We start from the raw sequence: 19620 nt of genomic DNA, 5'->3' as shown, positions 1-19620 counted from the left end.
CAGGGAATTAGGACGAGATTTTCAATTCAAGATGTCCCTTAGCTAGGGAGGGATGGTATGGTTCTCTCCCGGACTGCGAGGCTGACAGCAAAACTAGACCCTCATCCCCTCCAGAAAAAACTAAGTATGACGTTGTTTGTTTTTTTAATGCTGAGGAGAATGATCTTTACATGCAATGCTGATACAAAGGTGTCTCAATGTATTTGTCAATTTTCCAGCATTCTCTGGTATCCTCTCTTTCCACATATTACACAAGTAAAATACACACTCTGCTAACCGCTGTCACATGCAAACAATTCAATAGAAAATGCTCCTTAAATATCAGCAGTTTTATCCTTCAGCCCTCCTGTTCCTCCCCTTATGATAGGCAATTTTATTTTATGTCAATTGAGAACATAAACATTGTGCTGAACACCTGAACAGCAGCATCAATCCAACAATTCTATTCCATTTCAGGAAACATCTGGTTACCTAAGATATAATGTGGAAGGCCTCGTATCTTTTATTTTGCATTAAAAGTTGCTTATACTCACCTGCATAGCCAAAATCTACAAAACTAAATCTAAAACTACTGCCCCACCCTAATACCAACTTGTTTTTAGGAAACAAAGTAAGTTTTATTTTAAGTGAAAAGGACACACACGAATAGTATAGTGTGTAAAAACAAAGTCATTCTCAAAAAATCTGGAAAGGGAATATGTAATTATTGGGTTGTTGCCAAAAGAAATCAGATTCTTTGGAATATATAATAATGGTTATAAATTAAAATAATTCTAGAACATTTCCCAACACTAACAAGCCAAAATATGCCAGATGTCTTGAGGTGAATACTTGTTATTTTCCCTACATCTAAAGCAAATATGTTGAATACTTTAAATGTTATTTCTAAAGCATCTTCAATTTATAATCCCAAAAGTGTCTGTGCTTTGCCAGTTCTCCAGAGAAAGATCGTCTATTGGCTATGTACAAAGGAATTTAAAAGGGCATCAAAATGTTAGACTTCTCACCAAATATAAATATAACCTCATTTAATTAGGGAAACAGTTTGAGATATGCGCCTTGGAAGTAGAGAAGTACAGGGTTTTTAAAATACCAGAAAAAAATGAGTAACATTGTAAAACATTTAACTCAAAATCAGAACGGTTCTTTAATAATCGCAAATGAACTTTTTACAATATCAATTTTCTAACTTTCTGGGCACACTTCCTGGTAAACACTTGAGTGTCCTCTGTGAGTTACAAAGAGTAAGTTTTCTGTGTTATACAGCTAAAAAAACCTGGACTTTCTTAACAACTTGGCATCACATCTTTTTTTAAAAAACAGATCACACAATAATTTAGACAGCATTTATAGCATTATAAAATCAGAATCCCCCTCTTTAATCACTCACAAGAGCAGCCATTAAGAATACAACAGCTTTAGGAATACAAATAATGAGGATGTAAAACTATCTGTGCAAAACTGCATTATTTTTACTGTCTAAAATTTCAGGGAAGTAACACCGCCAAAAGCAGAGAGAGGATAACAAAGACAAGCAGTCATGAAAGTAATGCTACCTTAGATTTTCAAACAGGAATTACATTATGAAGTAAATATTAGGTAAAGAAAAAAAATCTGATGGCACTTTGAACAACAATGACAAGTGTCCTGGAAATTGCAGTTGAACAAGAACTGATACAGGTTCATGTTAAAGTCTCTTTCAGGAGTAGCGACTGATTTGGGGGTATCAACTCTAGCATTTCTTTCCATGCAAAAAAAATCTATCTTTCCAACATCTTTGCTTTGCGGGCTACTAATGCATTTAAGAATGAGCAGTCTTTTGAGGAGTGTGCTTTCTTCCATGCATCTGAAATCTTTAAAACAGCTGGATCATTGATTCCCTGGATTTCCCTACTCCAATCCATTTAACTGCAGGAGAGAAAAGCAAACTTTTATTATAAGTAATACAAAACAAGATCGGATTGTATCTTAAGATAAGATACAAACTTATCTTCTTAAGCGCTTAAGATCTTAAGTATCATAGTCTGAAGAAAAACACAGCACATACTATTAGTACGTTAAGAAATGATAACTATGTCTATTGTTCTCAAAGTAAGAACGCACTGATAACTTAGAAAAGCAGGAACAGTCTTGAAGCTGCCATAATAAATAAATCAGTTTTCCAGATCATAGCAAAAAAGATACATAGAAACTGTCAGAAAAGTAAAGATTTGCATCATCTCCTAATTCCCAGCTTTGGATGGCACCACAGGATCATCTTTATTAGGGAGTATAAGAGAAATTTGTTAGTTTAGGTCCTCTTACTGTCACATATATTTAATCACATTAATGTACCAGTAGTCCCACTGACTTTATAATAGCAGCAGAACTAAACCCCTATTATAACCAATCTGAAAAACACTTAAGCAAGTTATAAAAATCTCAGCTGAACAAGAACTAGAGTATAAGCCAAAGAAAGAATGCATACTGCAACTTCTGAAAATTTTCAATTCAACAGCTAAATAGATAGATAGATAAAAAGTAAAACAATAATTACAAGTATCACCAGGTACATCAGAATAAGCACAGCTACAAACTAGTTTTCAATATTTTCAATGTTCATTAAGACAAAGCACAAGATAGGTTTCATGGAGCAGGAAAAAAACAAAACAAAAACAACAACAAAAAAAATCTGTTTTACTTACCAGGAACACCCAACTCCATTTCTATAAAGCGAACATAATTTTGTGCATTTACAGGCAGCTCATCAAACGTCCTTGCATTTGATATGTCTGTATCCCATCCTGGGAGTGTCTCATACTGAACCTCCACTTTATTTAAGACTTCCTGGTTGGCTGAGAAACAAACAGGAACAAAAATATTATGTCAACAATGATTATATATTCTCTACCACTAAACACATAACTGTAAAGCTTTTTATGCTTTTCTTATACAAAGAGGTTTACTCATAAGATAATACCAGCACTGAAGGTGCTGAAGTGTCCTTTTTTGTTAATGTAAGCAGAGGAAAAAAAAAATAATCCAGTAATTATCAGGACTTAGACTTTAGGAATTCCAGTACTCACAGTCATGCATATATTTTGCTTAAACCACAATCTTCTCAGTTCAGAAAGCAACTTTTCAGGAAAAGTAATTCCCCAAAATGTTGATTCCCCCCCACCCCCAAACAAATACCAAGATCCCACTCTCCCTTCATGAGGGAATTTGGTGATGTGAAAGCAAAATTAGGCACCAGCTTGTAAGTATCAGGCAGTTAAAACATATTTTAAAATGGCATAGGAGTGTACTTTTTACTAAACAAACACAGTCATAAGATGTAGTTTATCCATAACAGACTTCTGATGCCCACAGACCCTTTGCCCCAGAACTCTACAACGAAATTGTCAACCAGTGTGGAGTCCAACATGATGTATGAACCGTAACTGTTCCAATTACTTCTCAGAATAGAAGCAACGAGTATATTCCATTTTGTCCTTCATTTAGTAACTTGCTACAATGTTGTCCATTAACTCTGAATCCTGTGATGATTTCAAGTACTGAAAAAGATGCTAGGCACGTTGTTCTGGAATTGAATCATTCCAGTGATTATCTGAACATTAGTCTTGGAATGACACTGGGCAGCGAAACAAAAGCCTTAAGCCTGAAAATGGTCAAAATACATTGATAAAAAAAAATGGGAGGTGTCAGGCATTCTTGCCTTCCTGAAAAAGACAGGGTTCTGCCAAAGGCACTGTAATTAATGTTATGTAGGCTCCATGTCTGAGATCAAGTCACTCCTGCAAAGACAGCTAGTCAACCTGGGAAAGGGTTTTAGGTGCAAGAGGCACAGTAGAGGTGCAAATACAAAACCACAGCTAATGCCCTCCATAGTTAGCCAACAAACTCAGGCTCAGCGTATTGAATGATTTGTCCTGGTGTAGGTAAGAGTTCAATAGTAGCAATGTTGTAAGGACAGTCTTTATGAACCAGGCCTTTTGAGTAAGGGTGAAAGAGGACTATGCTCTACTGACTTCAAAGCCTACAACAGTGAAGAAATGCACAATTTTTGGACTGAGGTGTTCACAGGTTAAGGCAAATGATCCTGAATCACTACTTGTTGTAACCAGGACAGACAGGTGCATTAAGGATGTTGGGTTGCAGAGGCCAAGGTTAAGCACTTTCTTTAATGTCATCAGCAGTAACAACTGAGGTGTTGTTTGCTGCCCAGGTGATCTGTAAAACAAAATAGCTATACTCAAAGTGCAAAACCACAAACTAATCTCTGGGCAGTGCAGACGGTCTAGAATAAGACGCTAGCCTCCCTCCTTCTGAAGAGGGAAAGTGACTGAACACCTGATCTTGGAGGTTCACAGGCATTTTTACTTCGAAGCCTCTCTGATGAGGCTAGCTGGGAGAAAGCTGAAAGCACTTAGAACTGAATGGTCTACTCTCGTCTACAGTCTTCCATTACTCTGTATTAGTTCAATTCCTTACTTCCCCAAAAGAGAGGAAGAAAAAGAAGGGATAGATTGCTTGATGTTTCAAATGATTCTCTCATTTTGCTCCAGCACGTGTAATAAAAGATGATGTGTGGTAAAGATAAGCCATAAACTGAGCTGAGTGTAGTAACAGATGTAGTCACTGTCTAGATTTCTCTCAGCTCTTCCCTTAGGGGATTTACCTTTTAGGCTTTCTGGAATATTCCTTATTAACAGCTGAATTAGATAACAGAGAGAGCAGATATGATGATATCTGGCAGTCTGGTACTATAATTTGGAGAGGGAATGATGTGATGTTACGTCCAACTCAAAAAGAATAGCTGAAATTTGGGATCTTGGCACCTTTGTAAGAGAAAGATCCTTCAGCAATTTCCAGAAACTGAACATAAAAACAGTCATATAGGTCAGACCAAAGGCGCATCTAGCATGGTGTCCTAGCTCTTTAATCTACAGTAGACGCCCAGACAAAGAGCACAAGGAAAAAAAGCAAGCATGAAGTAAAGCTTCTCCAAAATAATCTCCCAATTTCCTAAGGATCTGTGTTTCCAAAGTCTCCTGAGCTAGAGGTTGTGTTTGTCTGTGTTGACATCAACGGACGCCTGAACTTGGACAGGAGGCATTAGCAGGACTAGACCATGGCTTTCACATTCCTTTTAAACTGATCAGCTCAGAGCTAGCAGGGAGCGCTATCTTTCTTTCACAAACTCCTATGACTGAACAGAAATGGAGATACTGGCCAGCTCCATAGCAAAAGACCACAGCCTCAATGATACCAACTGAAGTCAGCTATAAATTTACAAGACATTTTCAGTTCTTTCTTAACAGGAGATTATGAAATGCCCACAGAAATCTAAGCTAAAAAAACTGAGTGAGACTTGTATGATTCTCTGATCCAGCTGGAAAAACGAACAATATATGAAATATGGCATGTTTTTCCTGAGATGGTGGGCACTGTGTGTGCTTCTAATTTAGAGACAGTCATTTCACAAGAAGGGTAAATCACTAACATCTCCAAGAGAGTGGGAGGGTAGGGAGGGGAGAGAGAGAGAAATACCCTGCCAGCGAGAGATTCCCAGACTAGATCTCTTCTAAATTAAATTCAAAATGTCGAAGTGGCAAGTTTAAAAAAAATAAATAAATTATGCAAGTGCACAGCATGCAGAGATGTAGACATCAGAAATAATCTAATGGTCTGCAAAACATGAAGTGAGAAGAAAGTTACCTTTTGTTTTTCATGCCAGGGACAGGAGTAATAAGTAACCTGCAGCATATGTGCTGAAAATGCTGCCAAATGTTGAAGAGTATAGCAAAGAGAGAGGTGTGGAACACAGAGGCACTGTGAGAGACAGCATCTTCCAGCTTACCAGAAGTTCAGCTCAAACTCCTTCCTGACACTTAAGGAAGACGGCATGTCAACAGCAAAGACAACAGCTTCTACTAAATTTCTACCAGAATTCTTAATTGTTCATACAGTAAAGAAAAGGACAATTAGGCAGGTGAGCCACATTGTGCTGCTATGACCGAAGGCCAGCTACCTGTTACCTGGGCATATACAGGGAGCAAAGTCTGCCCTCGGGAATTGTAACAAGATTCTGGTCCCACCTGAGAGACACAATGAATGGGGGGAAAAAAAGTAATCACTGAAGTCTTAGTACTGGAAAACATGGCCACCTATTTATGTCATCTTTAAATGATGGACTGCCAGAGAAGGCCCTCCTGGCCTGAGCACAAGACAGTCCAAATAGCCCCCAGGTTAGATGACAGGGCTACAGATGAAGCATTTACTGAGTAGTTCTCAATTCAAACGTGCAATCTCCATTATGTTCAAAGGCCATCTAAAGTACATACAAATTTCCTTAATATTTTGATAAGGGTATCAATCAGGGAATATGAGTCTTAAAAAGGGAAAAGCATTCCCTGGTTTAGTGCAAGACAAGTACTAAATTTCCTGAATAAAAGTGCATGCCACGTCATTCAGTATGCATTCAGATTGTAACTGGCACTTTTGTTTGAAGATACTGGAAGGCAAATCAATTAAAGAACTCCGCCAAGCACATGGAGAAACAGAAGATTTTTTTTGTTAATTCCTTATGAATTTCTCTAACAGATATGTGCTATTTTCAAGGACTACTGGCAGATCATCACTTATTCCTTTATACATAATTACATCCTTATACTACATAAATCCTGCTGTGAGTTGTATCTGATTACTACAGTTGATCTCCTCACCCATAAAAAGTTCTCTGCTGATGATATATAAAAAATTGTAACCTGTGACCAGCCTCAAACCCTGAGGTAGCGATTAGAATGGAAACAGGCATCTATGCGCACATTAGAAAAAAAGGAAAGCCCAATCTTTAGTACTGGTTAACGTTCTTCCTTCTTCTGGAGTATCCCTACTATAGCAAACTGAAAAAGATGCATTATCCATGAAAACAACGTTTCGTGATATTTGAATATTTTAACATGCAGATACATTTTTCAGGTAAAAATGATCACTAAAATGACCACTGTCCTCCTCAGGAGCTATAGTTTCTATCATCCTAAGCTGATTTATGTTGGTCCTGCATTAGAAAATAGTCTTGCTTTCACCTAAACTAATTGCTCATTTCCTCCCCCACCCCGTTTCCCTCGTTTTCATTGCACAGGTGTGACAGGTTTTTGGCTGCTCTGTGAATCATTAAAGGGAAGTGAACTGTTAGAAGAATAACACAGGGAGAGAAAAACCTAGCTTTTCAACCGGATCAGTTCTCTCATGTGGTTCACCACATGCTTAAATGAAGACTTGTCCTGCTAGCAGAGGGGATGAATACAGTAGTGGGAATAAGACACTGGGTTTAGAGTGTGAAATGAGCTTCCAATTTAGCTTGAAGGTAATGCAGGCTGTATTAAAGGAAAGGGATAAAGCAGTAACAACATTTATGTTTAAGAAGCTTTATACAGCACTTTTCATCTTTCTAGTAGACAAATGACAGTATTTGGTACAGGTGTCTTTAGGGTGCAGGTACAGGTGTGGTACAGGGTGTCTCTGGTGCATCTGGGAAGACATTAATGGCTTGATGCTGAAGTAACACATTCCTGTCATAAATTTTACAAGTAGAAGTCAAATGCATTTAAGTATCAGATTACATTTCACCAAAATCTAAAACGGTTAAACAAGCAGCCTTACCAGGAAAATGAGGTATGATTTCACCATCTAGTTTGTATGCAACACCAACTTTGATTTCTGGAAATACATCCAAGATATCCAATTTGGTAAGTGCCAATCTATAAAGAAACATTACTCTGGTTAAACAAGTTCAACAACTCTCAACTCTCATCACATTGTAAAAATACCAAAAGAAAAACTGATTCCTGCACATTGCAATTAATTGTCTTTCCTTAGAAAGACAGCTTGTAAGGCACTAATCTACTTATCTGGCATGACTTTAAAAAAAAAAGAAAACTTAAAACAGCCTTTTTGTTGTGTCCTTAGATCTAGTACTGTAAGAAAATGGCAAAATTCAAAGAACAGGTATTCTGCAATTAGAGTGACTGGTCTATAGCTTTAAGTATTAGAATTTTAATTGGTCAGGGTGCTGCCAAGATGCTTTATGACCATTCATTTGAGATGGTTTCATAGCATGATGCCTGTTGCTGTCTGTTCCTGTCCCCTGCCAAATTTTCCTGTCCTACAGTGAAGGCAGCAAAACAATCAAACACTGGCTCTGTAAATACCTGGCTGCATCCTATTTCAAGTAAAAAACACAAAGGACAAGAAAAACAGGAAAATTTAAATAAAGCATGTATTTACACAGTTTGATCTACTAGAAATTTTATACCAGTTTTGTTTCAGATACCTATTTTTCATTTTAATTAAAATCCCAAAGTCATATCCAAATTTTCTACATTTACACATACTGCTGAAGATACTGGTGGGTTCCCATCTGTCTTATTTTGAAAACAAACTAACAAAACAAAAACCCCCAAACTATATCAGGTTTTAAGGCCCTTGTAATGCATTTGATTTGGTTTGGTGAGATGGCAGGGGCTGTGGTAGCTTGAAGCATCACGTACTAAGATAATAAGTGCTTCTCGGATCGTTTTAAATGAGAAATAACGTGCTACAAGTAAAGGAAAGAAAAATTTATGAGTATGAAAACGTCAAATATAAAAACATTTAATGCTAGCAAAAATGAGGGACAGAATTTATCAAAATATCAAAACAATCAACAAATCAATACTAATAGTCTGAATGTTACTAACTAGTGTATCTACAATTTACAGTAATCTGTAGCATTTCATGATTTTATGTCAAGTTGCCAGCAAAGCTGTCAAAATAACTCACGCAGTAAATCCGTTAATCATGTAGGCATATCGGAGTAACACAAGGTCCAGCCAGCCACATCTTCTCTTTCTACCAGTGGTAACACCAAACTCTTTACCTCTTGTTTGCAGCAATTCTCCAATTTCCTAACAAAGAGTAATACTATTACATGAGCCTTTGGTTTTTTTATTTGCAACACACGATGCAGGTGTATACTTAACAACATTTTACAATATTGTAAGTTACCTTAAAAGTTCTTCCCCCAATTTTTCACAAAGTTGTCCATTGGGATGAAAATAGAAATACAAAATGCTATTTCTAATTCAAGAGAACGCTATTTGAGCAAATCTCTCAAAATGTGTTCCTGCTCTAGCCTTCTATTCCATAGGAAGGTCTGAGAAACTGACAATCAGATTCGGCAGTCCTGTAAGCTCAGTCTAGAATCAGAGGAATAAGACACCCAAACACACCGTCATCTACTTGCATTTAACCAGTAATACTGATTTAACATAAGACAGACACACCAAGTTATTTCACCCCGTTACAGGTCACATCTAGGGCTGATAATACTCACATTATTTTGTTCTGTAGGAAAGGCACCGATTCCAACTCTCGTTGTATATGCTTTCACAACTCCGTACACTTCCCCGACATTCTGTGGTGGCATGCCCAGACCTGTACACACACCTCCAACTGTGCAGTTTGATGAAGTCACAAAAGGATATGTGCCTATTAAAAGAAATTGGTTTTAAAAACTTATTAAAACACTGGTTTTAAACTATTAAAAAAATAAAATAAATCTAAGCTGGTGAGGAATAGTACTAGCATTGCACTTACCTAGGTTTTACAACACTAAAAAACAAAACAAAACACACAATAAATGTATTTCGCAGTCAAAAATGTATTTAATGAGCTCTTAGCTTTGTATGTACATCATCTGATCCTTCTTTATTGAAAAAGGTAGAAATCTTACCACTTCAACTCGTATAGAGGCAAAAGTGGACTACATAACAATTCTGAATAATCATACAAGTCAAAAATTTGAAAAAGACAGCAAAAAACCATGCCTTGCTATCTTATATAAAATATACTCACTAATAGAACAATGTGAAAATCTGAAGGGGGATTCTTAAGAAAATGGTATTAAAAGGTTAGAAAATACAGGTTTACCATTTTTCATTTTGGGAGAATAAACTAAAATACAAGCTCTACAAACTGGTCAGCACATTATAAGAAATTGAAAAGAAACGTAGAATTCTGGAAAGAAAAATTTTGCTTACATAATCAAATGAAAAAATTATTTCCACAAAGAAATTAAAGAAAAAAAAAAAAGACTCCTTGAATATAGTCTAGTTCATTAGTGATGAGAGTTTGTCTCTAGTTAAATATTCAGCCCTCATTTAAAAAGCAGCCTGGACAGCAAAGATAAGAGTTAAACATCTCAAAATCCTTAGGTTTACACTTTTTTTTTTTTTAAAGTAATGGAAGATGAAACAGAACATGCCAGTCCTTAGTTGATCTTGTGAACAATTGTGAACAAATGCTTCAGCCACACAGTAACTACATATAAGCGAGAGACTTCTACCTCATGCTTCAGACTTTTTTTTTTTCTTTTGGTATAAGAGTCAGAGATGGATAAGAGAGGAACAGCCAAAACAAAAGGAACTGAAAGCAATATAGACAACTTTTAAAAATCAAAGTCCTTCAGAGACTGTTCAGTGAGGTTTTGCAGACTAGCTTCAGGTATCTCTAGCTTCTTTTGCTTAACTCAAATCTCTGAAGAGAAAGACACAGGCTTACAGGCGATATGTAACAGCAGTTTGCAAGCACTAATTAGTCTTTATCTTTCGTAGGACACAGAAGTTGAGCTTTTCTTTACTGACAGGTAAATATAGCTAGTGGATGTCACAGAGTCAATGAGACAATTCTTACTCATTTTCAGCTCCCAGCCTGGTATATTGACATTGGTTTATCCTCACTCTGTTTAAAAAACACAGAAGACCACACACCCCCACACTTACGCCCCCAGACACACACACGTGAGCTTCATTACATGCTCCAGAAAAGCAAGATGGACTGCAAGGCTGGGGATTTACCATGTTCACTGCCAACAGACACACATTCATAAAACTCACTTCAGTGTTAAGACTTCTGCGCACCGAAGCACAGAAAATAGCCTCATTCAGAATGCTCAATAATCAAATTTGGCATTGTCAAATCTTTTGACCAGGACTTGTCTATTGTTAACCCAAGCATCCAATCCACTGATGGTATCTACCTAAGGAGAGCAGATATTCTCTCTGTGTGTGGGTCTCACAGCACAGGCAGGAGAAAAATCTAAGTGACCCAAACAACTCTCTACATATTACAGACATACCCGATGAGTTTCAGACCATTTGCATTTCCTATACTTATATGAAATCTAAAATCCTCACTACTTACAAAAAACAACCCCCCCTTGAGTTTTCTGCAAATATCTCAGCTTTGCATCAAACATTTCCCTGTGACAAGCGTATTTGAAGACTTCTTTCCTCTTTTTTTTTTTTTGACTTGTTAAAAAGGAAGTTTCTTCCAATATTCAGATTATCATGGGAAAACTTGGTGCTTACACTTATAGTGACTAGTTTTAGATATATATTCCTCTTAAAAGAAGAGGCTTTCAAACTCAGTATGTTTGAAAATGCTCAATATCAGAACTCCTATCAGTTGAAAGCAGAGTGCGTGCCAATTTTGTATGTGTTTGATAGTAGTCCTTACAGGCTTCAATTTCAGGCTTAAGCATCTTTCCAGCAATAAAAATGATGCAGTTACAAGGCCAGTGAGATTGAAGAAAAATGTGAAAAAAGGCAGGAGCCAATCATATAGGCTACTTATGCCTATACAGAGGTATAATCATTTATCTGTCCTTACAACATAACAACAAACATCATAATATCATTAAAAAAAAAGCTGCTTCTATCAAGAAGTTTCTAATTTTATTAGCAAAATTACAGGGTTTTTTAAGAAAAACTGCACTATTTATAATTTCAAATTGATTGGGATAATCTTTTTACTCTTGCCTCATTAGCAATCCAGATGCCCAACATCTTTCCTTACATCATGAAACAGTGGAAAACTAAGTGTTATATAAAGGGTTTAAAAAAAATGCAAGTCGATTCTTCAAAAGTCAACAAGTATTTTGCATACATACTTTGCCTCTCAAAGCTCTCCATTCTTCTTCTCAAGTGTTTTCCATAGATGTATACAATTGTGAGCTATTTCATATGAAATTTATAGACACTGAAGTAATAGCTACACTCTATTTAAGAAAAGTCACCTGATCTTTACTGTCATTCAAATAATTAATCTTGGGAGAGTCTAAAGCTTTTTGAAATAATTTAGTTAAAGACTTTTTCCCCCCCCTCTAATTATTAGCTAGTCATAGAGTACTGTTCTTCCAAAATACAAAACACTTCTGCCATAAGAACAGCTAAGGACGCAAGAGTTTATATTTAGTGTTCCTCTTTCACAACATAAGTATATAGCAATATGTGTCTCAAAAAGGTTATACCTACCAAAATCTATGTCCAGCAGTGCTGCATTTGCACCTTCTACTAAGATCTTCTTTGGTGGTCCATGTAAAGCCTCATACATGAAATAAACACCATCCCTTACCATTGGTTTTATTTTTTCCATGCAGCCCTGAATAATACAAAAGACTATTGTATAGTATAATTTCATTATGATAAAGCCAGCCAGAGTACAAGTGCTATTGCTCACTCATAAAAATGCTCTTATTCCTTTTGAAAACAAAAAGCAAACAAAGAAATGCTAAATCCGCCATAATACGTGAACAAGGGAAGGAAGAACATTAGACTCAGACTTACACAATATACATGTATGCTCTTCCTAGGAGGAAAGAAAGAACAAACGAAAGGGGGAAAAAAAAGGAAAAAAAAAGAAAAAAGAAATAAAATCCAAACTTTTGAAATGCTTTAGAAATATTCAGGCTTGAGTATAATCACAATACTTTACTGTATTTGGTATTTCATTTCCAAGCGTTCAAAATTTCTCTCCCCAAACTAGCATGTGGGGAGTTCCACTTCTGGCCATCTGAAGCCAACAAATGCACACAATTGTAAAGCAGCATTAATTTGTGATATATATACAGGTATGTTTTTAAAGTAAAAGGTTATTTATTGGAATTAAGGGTCAAGTGCCTGAATGCCACTGAGTAGCTGGATGTAAGAAGCCAGTAATGTTCAGATTAACACTTGGTACACAGCCTTTTTCCCCATGAGAACATATGGAAGTTCTCATTCTAATGATTCACTTCACATGAAATATAACACTTTGTCTTTCAGAATTTAATCAAGTGCATTAGCATAAAACAAATATTTAAGTGCAAGTAATTTTCCTCAAGCTACAAATACATATTATGTTTCCACCCCAACAATGAGTTTCAGATATTCTGTAATCCTAATGTGTATTAAGTAAACTGTAAAGCATTATAAAACACTCAAGTGTAACTGATTTTTAGGTCTACATATTGATAAAAATACTACAGCTCAACATGTGTAACAGATATTATTTAAAGGAAGACAAACAGAAGTGCTAAGAACTCCCATATACTCCATTCTAGAGCTGGTAAACTGAGTTTAGTGGCAACTAAAGATATAAGAAGGGTGATTTCTTTGCCCTGATTTTCTGAAATAATTAAACATGTAACTGTGCACCCCCTCCCCTGTTCCACACATACCTCAACGGTTTTAAACAATTTGTCAAATTTGGTTGAAGTTTTCTAAGGGGTAAAAAAACCCTCATACAGTTAAGTTTCTATAAAATGCATGAACAAAAAGGCTGGGTAAGTGTAAGACACCTGACAATTTTTTCAAATAAGAACTTGGGTGCACCGCAAAAATCGCACTGGTAGGCATAAAAGAATTAATACTAGTGAGAAATCTCACAACTGTCCCAATTGCAGGGAAAACATCAAATCAGAATTTATAATTAACCACAAGACTCGTTTGCTGGCAATCAGGCTTCATTAGTTCTGCAATCAACTTACATTTTTCTATGTTGTTAGACAGTATTTTTTTTCCTTAAGGCTTATTACTTAGAATAATAATTTACTTCAGTTCTTAAGTTTCTGACACGAGGAATTAATATTCTGCTTTACAACGAAACATACCTTCCCCAACTACAATCTTGGGTTTTTTTCTCCTAGCCAGTATGTTTGAGCAAGTGGAAGTCAAAAATAATTCTCCCTAGACAAGCCTTTTTCTTAAAGTTTACAATATTTCTCTTGAAACCAAGTTTTGAAATGCTGCATAAAGTGGGGTCAAAGGTGTCTTTAAGGATGCTAGCAGACTCTTTAAAATTGATACATACCAATTTCCCATGATATGTATTATGTTTTAACTCCTCACACAAGCACGAGCATCAGTCACCAAGAGATTTACATATCAGTAACTGCACACGGCGATTATATCATTTAACAGACAGAAGTAGGCTTACCTTGAGCTTTTTCAATTCCCCTTCAATATCTATCTCTAAGGTAGGATATATCGCTTTGTACTGATTGGCTAACACTTTGAACCTGGAAGGCAAAAATGCTTCACTAAGGTTTTTGTTTGTTTTCTTCCTCACGCCCCCACCAACCTTAGGTTTTACTGGTTACATATCTGCAATTATTTGGTGATTAAACAATTTTAAACAATAAAATATTTTAATAATTACAAATAGGTAATTTAATAAAATTATAAATAAAATTATTTTCATATTTAAAAATAATGTTTACTTTAAAAAAGTAACAGCAACCAGATGTAATTGCTTACACAGCGTACTACGCAGCAACTGAAAACTATGCTTACAACTGTGCATTAAAATACAGAAATTACCTCTCAGAAAATTCATCAAAATCAGAAACAAGATCACACATTCTGAGTCCACTTCGAGCTGCTTTTGAAGAATATACTGGACCAATTCCTTTTTTGGTAGTTCCCAAACTTTCAAAAGATAACAACAGGAGTTATTCTTGATATAAAACTAAGGTGTTTTTTCTTTAAAGCTAATACACCCTTAGCATAAAATGAAATGCTGTTAATTGTGAGCATTTAGAACCTTGTTTTAAGCATTTAAAACACGAGATACTTTTAGTATGCAACTTAGTTTCAGATTATCACTGTTTATAGACATAAATGTATTAATCTTCTACATACTTCTGATTTTAAACCAGCAACTTTTCATACTTCAGTGAACTCTTACATATTTATTTGTACACAATTCCCAACTTTTATACTTAAGGAACTGAATGCCAAGACAACACCCTTCAGTACTATGAACTGAAACTAACTAAACACCTTCCTAAAACACTGTCCTGAAGACCTAAAGAAAGTCCTCCATAAAGCAACAGCACAAACAGCATGGATTTCAAGTTTGTATGTAAGAAATATTTCATTTAATTCTAAATGCCTCAGTTGGAGCCAGGAAAACAGAAAACACCGCCAAGCAACTAAGAGTGACAATGACACTCAAAATGCTGTATGTCAGAAAGGGTTCAGGAACAGATTTTCCGCTGTAGCTGATTCTGAAAACCTGAATTCTTTTTCTTACCCTTACCTACCCACTCTGCCTGAAAAGCCTTTTTCAGCTTAAGTCAGTGATATCGCAAGATACAATTTGCTTGCACTGACTTTACTGTCCGAGAAGTACAGCTAGTTCAGAAAGTGTCTTCTGCCAGATTCTTGCTAAATAGCTATCAAAATGGAGCCAAACTGCACTCATCATAGGCAGATTATCAAACATCTTCCCCATCAGTCTCAAAAGATTAAGTAACTTTTCAAGGAGAAGTGAACAGGTGTGCAGCATTTTCAGAAGTGTCCTATACATTGCTAAGCTTAGTTTTGCACTTAGTTTTAACTATTTTGGTTTTTTTGTTTTCCCCTGAGTAGATACACAAAGCCTTATCTTCTTCAATTATAAATTCTGCATATGCAGAGTGGCCCCGATTTCTTCAAACTGCCTTGAAGGTACCATACCATAACTCGGTTCAAGAGGGACTCCATTTCAAGTAGAAGGTACAGGTCATATCTAAACTTTATGTTAAAGGGTATCAATTGATATGTGAGTGAACTGAAATACAGTTCATAATCAGTACATAATTCATTTTAGCAAGGTCATCAGTAGTTTGGAGTAGATTCAAAACAATAATCTTGGAAAAAACAAATTCTTCCAATTAGACTCAATACTGAGTAATCTCAGGGAGTGATATGTTTGCCTCCAGTCCAAAAAGAAAGATATTCTAATCAACGTTGCATCACACAGTACCATTTAACCAGATCAGGACATTGTGGCTTAAATAACTGACTCTAGCCTCCACCCCAATTCATATCCTACACAGAGAATTTTTTTAAGGAGGAGTTCGTTTCCATTTATTTTGTTTCATTAAGACATGCCAATTCATAAAAGAGTTAAGCTGTCAGGAGACTGTATTTATAGAAGTTAAAACAATTGTATAAGCATAATATACTATGTTAGATTACCTTTTCTATAACCTTTCTGCAAGAGAAGCTACATGAGCCTTACTTGTGACTGTTTTTGAGCTACATTTGAACAGATAAAAGCATTCAGTTAAAAAATAAACTTACTATTTATAATGATCAACTTTGAAGTGTTAGACACAAAAGAATTTTAATACCAAATATGCTATGCAGTCAAATCTACAGTTAGACGTGCTAGAAGGCTATTTCAATTCCCCACTGCACCCCCAACAAACAGGAGACAGTCTTTGGATAATCAGTTTATGATAGCCTGTTCTCAGCCAACCTGTAGTAGTACTTCTCCCACTACAGTTACTTAGATAACCTTAAAATTTAGGAGGAAATAGATAGCTTAGTACTTTCAATCTATCAGCAGTTTTAACAAGCTTGAAAACTGTATGATTGTTGCAGAATTTCAAGAACCCCACAGAAAGAAGAAATACAGCACTTCTAAGAGTGATTTAAGTTTTTTAGCTTTGAATGTAACTTTTTTCCCCTAGGTTTCTTTAAAGCAAATCAATTGGAGAAAAGTGGTTATTTCTTCACTGGGCTTTCCCTTACAATCTTTAACACTAACTAATAAAGTGGTTCCTTCTCACAAGTAGCTGAGTGACTGACAGTGGTTTTAATTGCAAATATTGTCATATACCAATTTTAGCTTGCGCTCCATAAACATTCAAGAATAGCTGATGTACACATACTGCCTCAAAAAAATGTATATTCTTCCATATATATACGTATGTACTTCCTGTTTACCTCTTAATTCCTAAAATAAGAGGTAACAAGACAGCTGGTACAGCACAGTCAAGTGTGAAAATGACCCAGTGTAAGAATAATTGACAAGTTATCACTCAATAGCAACCTGTGTGAAGCAAGATATGCCTAAATCAGACACTCTTTTAAAGGTCATTGTCATGGATGATACTTTTTACAGGTCTCAGTAAAGAAGACTGAATTACTTTTCATCCACATAGACAAACTTCCAGGAAGAGATTAAGTTTACTGGTATCTCAGAAGTCTACAGTGCTGCATTACTTTCCAGCTGTAGACATGTCACAGTTAATTCTGCCAGCTTTTTCTCCGTCCCCAAGAACTAGCAAGCTGCTTGGAAATAAAAAGTTAGAAACTTAGCAGCTAGTTTCTAAAAGTTTCAAAAGCTTCAGAAAGTCAGTAGCAGCATGTAGTAGACAATGCTAACATTTACATGCACTTCTCACAATGAAGCATAGTGAGATACAAAATTAGTCATCTCAGACCTTTCAGTTATTTGGAGATGACAAAGGGGTGCTTCAATCTTCATAAGCAGAAATATATTTTTACAGAAAGAAACACCTCCAGTAAACACTTAAAACATTAGGAAACAGGAACCCTTTTCATAAAGCAAATTAGGAACTAGAAACTTTTTCATAAGGCAAAATATCAAGATACAACCCTTTCATTAAGAACATAATCTTTTGCTAGCCACTGGAGGACAAAAGTGTAAGAAATGATCCCTGCATACTCCACATTGAAGAGTTACAAGTATAATTAATACTTTTTTTAAATTCAATGACAAACAATAACAGAAATCCAATGTATTGAGTCATATGTTTGTACTAAGTCATCCTATGTTTGACAAAATAAAACTACCTACTTCTTTCCTGCTTGTTCTTGCCTCTGTTGTTCTTGGATGCCATCAGCAGCCTGGTGGAAATCAAACACTAAGAAAACAAAATAACTTTAGTAGAAAATTTATGTGAAACAAATTACCATATCAGTAACGATTTCTTCAAACCAACTCTAGCCCTGTTTATCAATGTGGAAAACAAAAATATACACACTGAAGAGAGGCAAATAAAGTGACAAGAGTTTTTTCTCCTCTTTTACAAGTTACATTTTTTCACAGGGAAGAGTTCTGAGGTTTTTCAGAGACTTTTTTTCCCCCCCAAGTGTTTATTTTGTAGAATAGTTGCAGACTGTGTATACACCTCCCACAGAATAACTAAGCCATTTCAGCTTTGTAGTGGCCCAAAAGAATGTACGGGCAACAAACAAATAAAACATACAGTTGAAAAAATTCCTGGAAAATAGGTTATAGCAAAAAACATCATACTGCTGAAATTTAAGGTGGGAACTTCAAGTAAACAATCTCATTCATTCTAAAGATTTCTTAAATCATTTTATTTTTATGTTTTAGACAACATCCATTAAAATACATTCAGAAATACAAAAGCTCTGTCATTATTAATGACAGAGATTATGCAAAGTATTCCTTGCACCAATTCTTTGTTTACCATAAAAGCAAAAAAAAAAAAAGTATCTGACAAGACTCATGTCAAATACAAACAGTGGTGCAACAGTTTGCAGGTTAACAGAAGCCAGCTTATTTTTCTTAAGTACTATCTCCTGAAAGTTAAACAACTAATCTACACATTACACAGGAAAGATTGAAAACTTGCAAGAAACAGACTCATTTAATAAGTACTCTCGTCTCTCTAGAACAAGGTGGTTTTCCTTGTTTGCCTCACCATTTTATTTTTGTGTTATTTCCACACATTCCCATAATTTAAAGGAATAGATTACCCCCAGCAGCTTGAACCTATTTTTGGTTGTTCTTTTGTTACAGACTAATCATTCACAGATCGCAAATACCCTTTTAGAGAAGGTGTATTTATCATGGCAACAGATCTCCAGACTGTCATCAAAACTTTCGAAACAGAAGCATTCTGAAAGTTCATTTATGCTAAGAGGTTGAATGATTATGAAGTGACAGTCAATAACTGGTCCTTTTTTTACTCAGGACCTGTTTAGCTCTGAAAACTTCACAGTACTGCCATTGCAGTATAATCATCGCAGAACAGTTTTTCTAATATCTAGTCATTTCCAAGTAATTCACCTACAGTGACTCTACTCTCAGAAAGGATTTTAGTAACTTAGGAACAGTTACTCAACTATTTCAAACTCAGTAGTTACTCCAAAGTAAAAATATATTTATTCTGAAATAACATGTTGACTCACTAAGCTATTCCAGATCAGTTAAAAAAAAAACAACAAACCAACACCAAAAAAACCCACCACACAAAACCAAAAGCAAAACCTTTTTTCCGGTGTTATAAGCTTTTATCTGATAAAGACCTAAGAAGTTTGCATCTTCAGAAGACAACTACCAGAGCAGCAATAAGCCCATTCCTAATACATGCAGTTACATAACTATTATGTTATAATATCTAAAGATCTAATTTAAAGGATGAATTTATGTAATAAAGATGTCCTAGGAGTGATATAGGAAGAGCCTCTGAAGCTCTGTGTTGGTGGTTTGGACTCTAAACACTATTTT

At 35.7% G+C, this 19620-nt stretch overlaps 1 protein-coding gene across 1 annotated transcript in view; it reads right to left on the bottom strand.

Moving 5' to 3' along the window:
• Window positions 1-1128: 1128 nt before the first annotated feature.
• ADSS2 (adenylosuccinate synthase 2) overlaps window positions 1129-19620 on the bottom strand; it is a 39320-nt gene continuing 20828 nt past the window's right edge. The window contains exons 5-13 of the mRNA XM_050893572.1: window positions 17938-18004; window positions 14664-14771; window positions 14281-14362; window positions 12339-12465; window positions 9359-9513; window positions 8806-8930; window positions 7648-7745; window positions 2685-2834; window positions 1129-1908 (exon numbers count right to left, since the gene is read on the bottom strand). Coding sequence (XP_050749529.1) covers window positions 1856-1908; window positions 2685-2834; window positions 7648-7745; window positions 8806-8930; window positions 9359-9513; window positions 12339-12465; window positions 14281-14362; window positions 14664-14771; window positions 17938-18004 — 965 coding nt within the window. The 3' untranslated portion in view covers window positions 1129-1855. The remainder of the gene's footprint in view (window positions 1909-2684; window positions 2835-7647; window positions 7746-8805; window positions 8931-9358; window positions 9514-12338; window positions 12466-14280; window positions 14363-14663; window positions 14772-17937; window positions 18005-19620) is intronic.

This window comes from Gymnogyps californianus, chromosome 3 (assembly GCF_018139145.2).
Source record: "Gymnogyps californianus isolate 813 chromosome 3, ASM1813914v2, whole genome shotgun sequence".
Lineage (NCBI taxonomy): Eukaryota > Metazoa > Chordata > Aves > Accipitriformes > Cathartidae > Gymnogyps > Gymnogyps californianus.
This window is presented reverse-complemented; position numbering and strand designations above follow the sequence as displayed.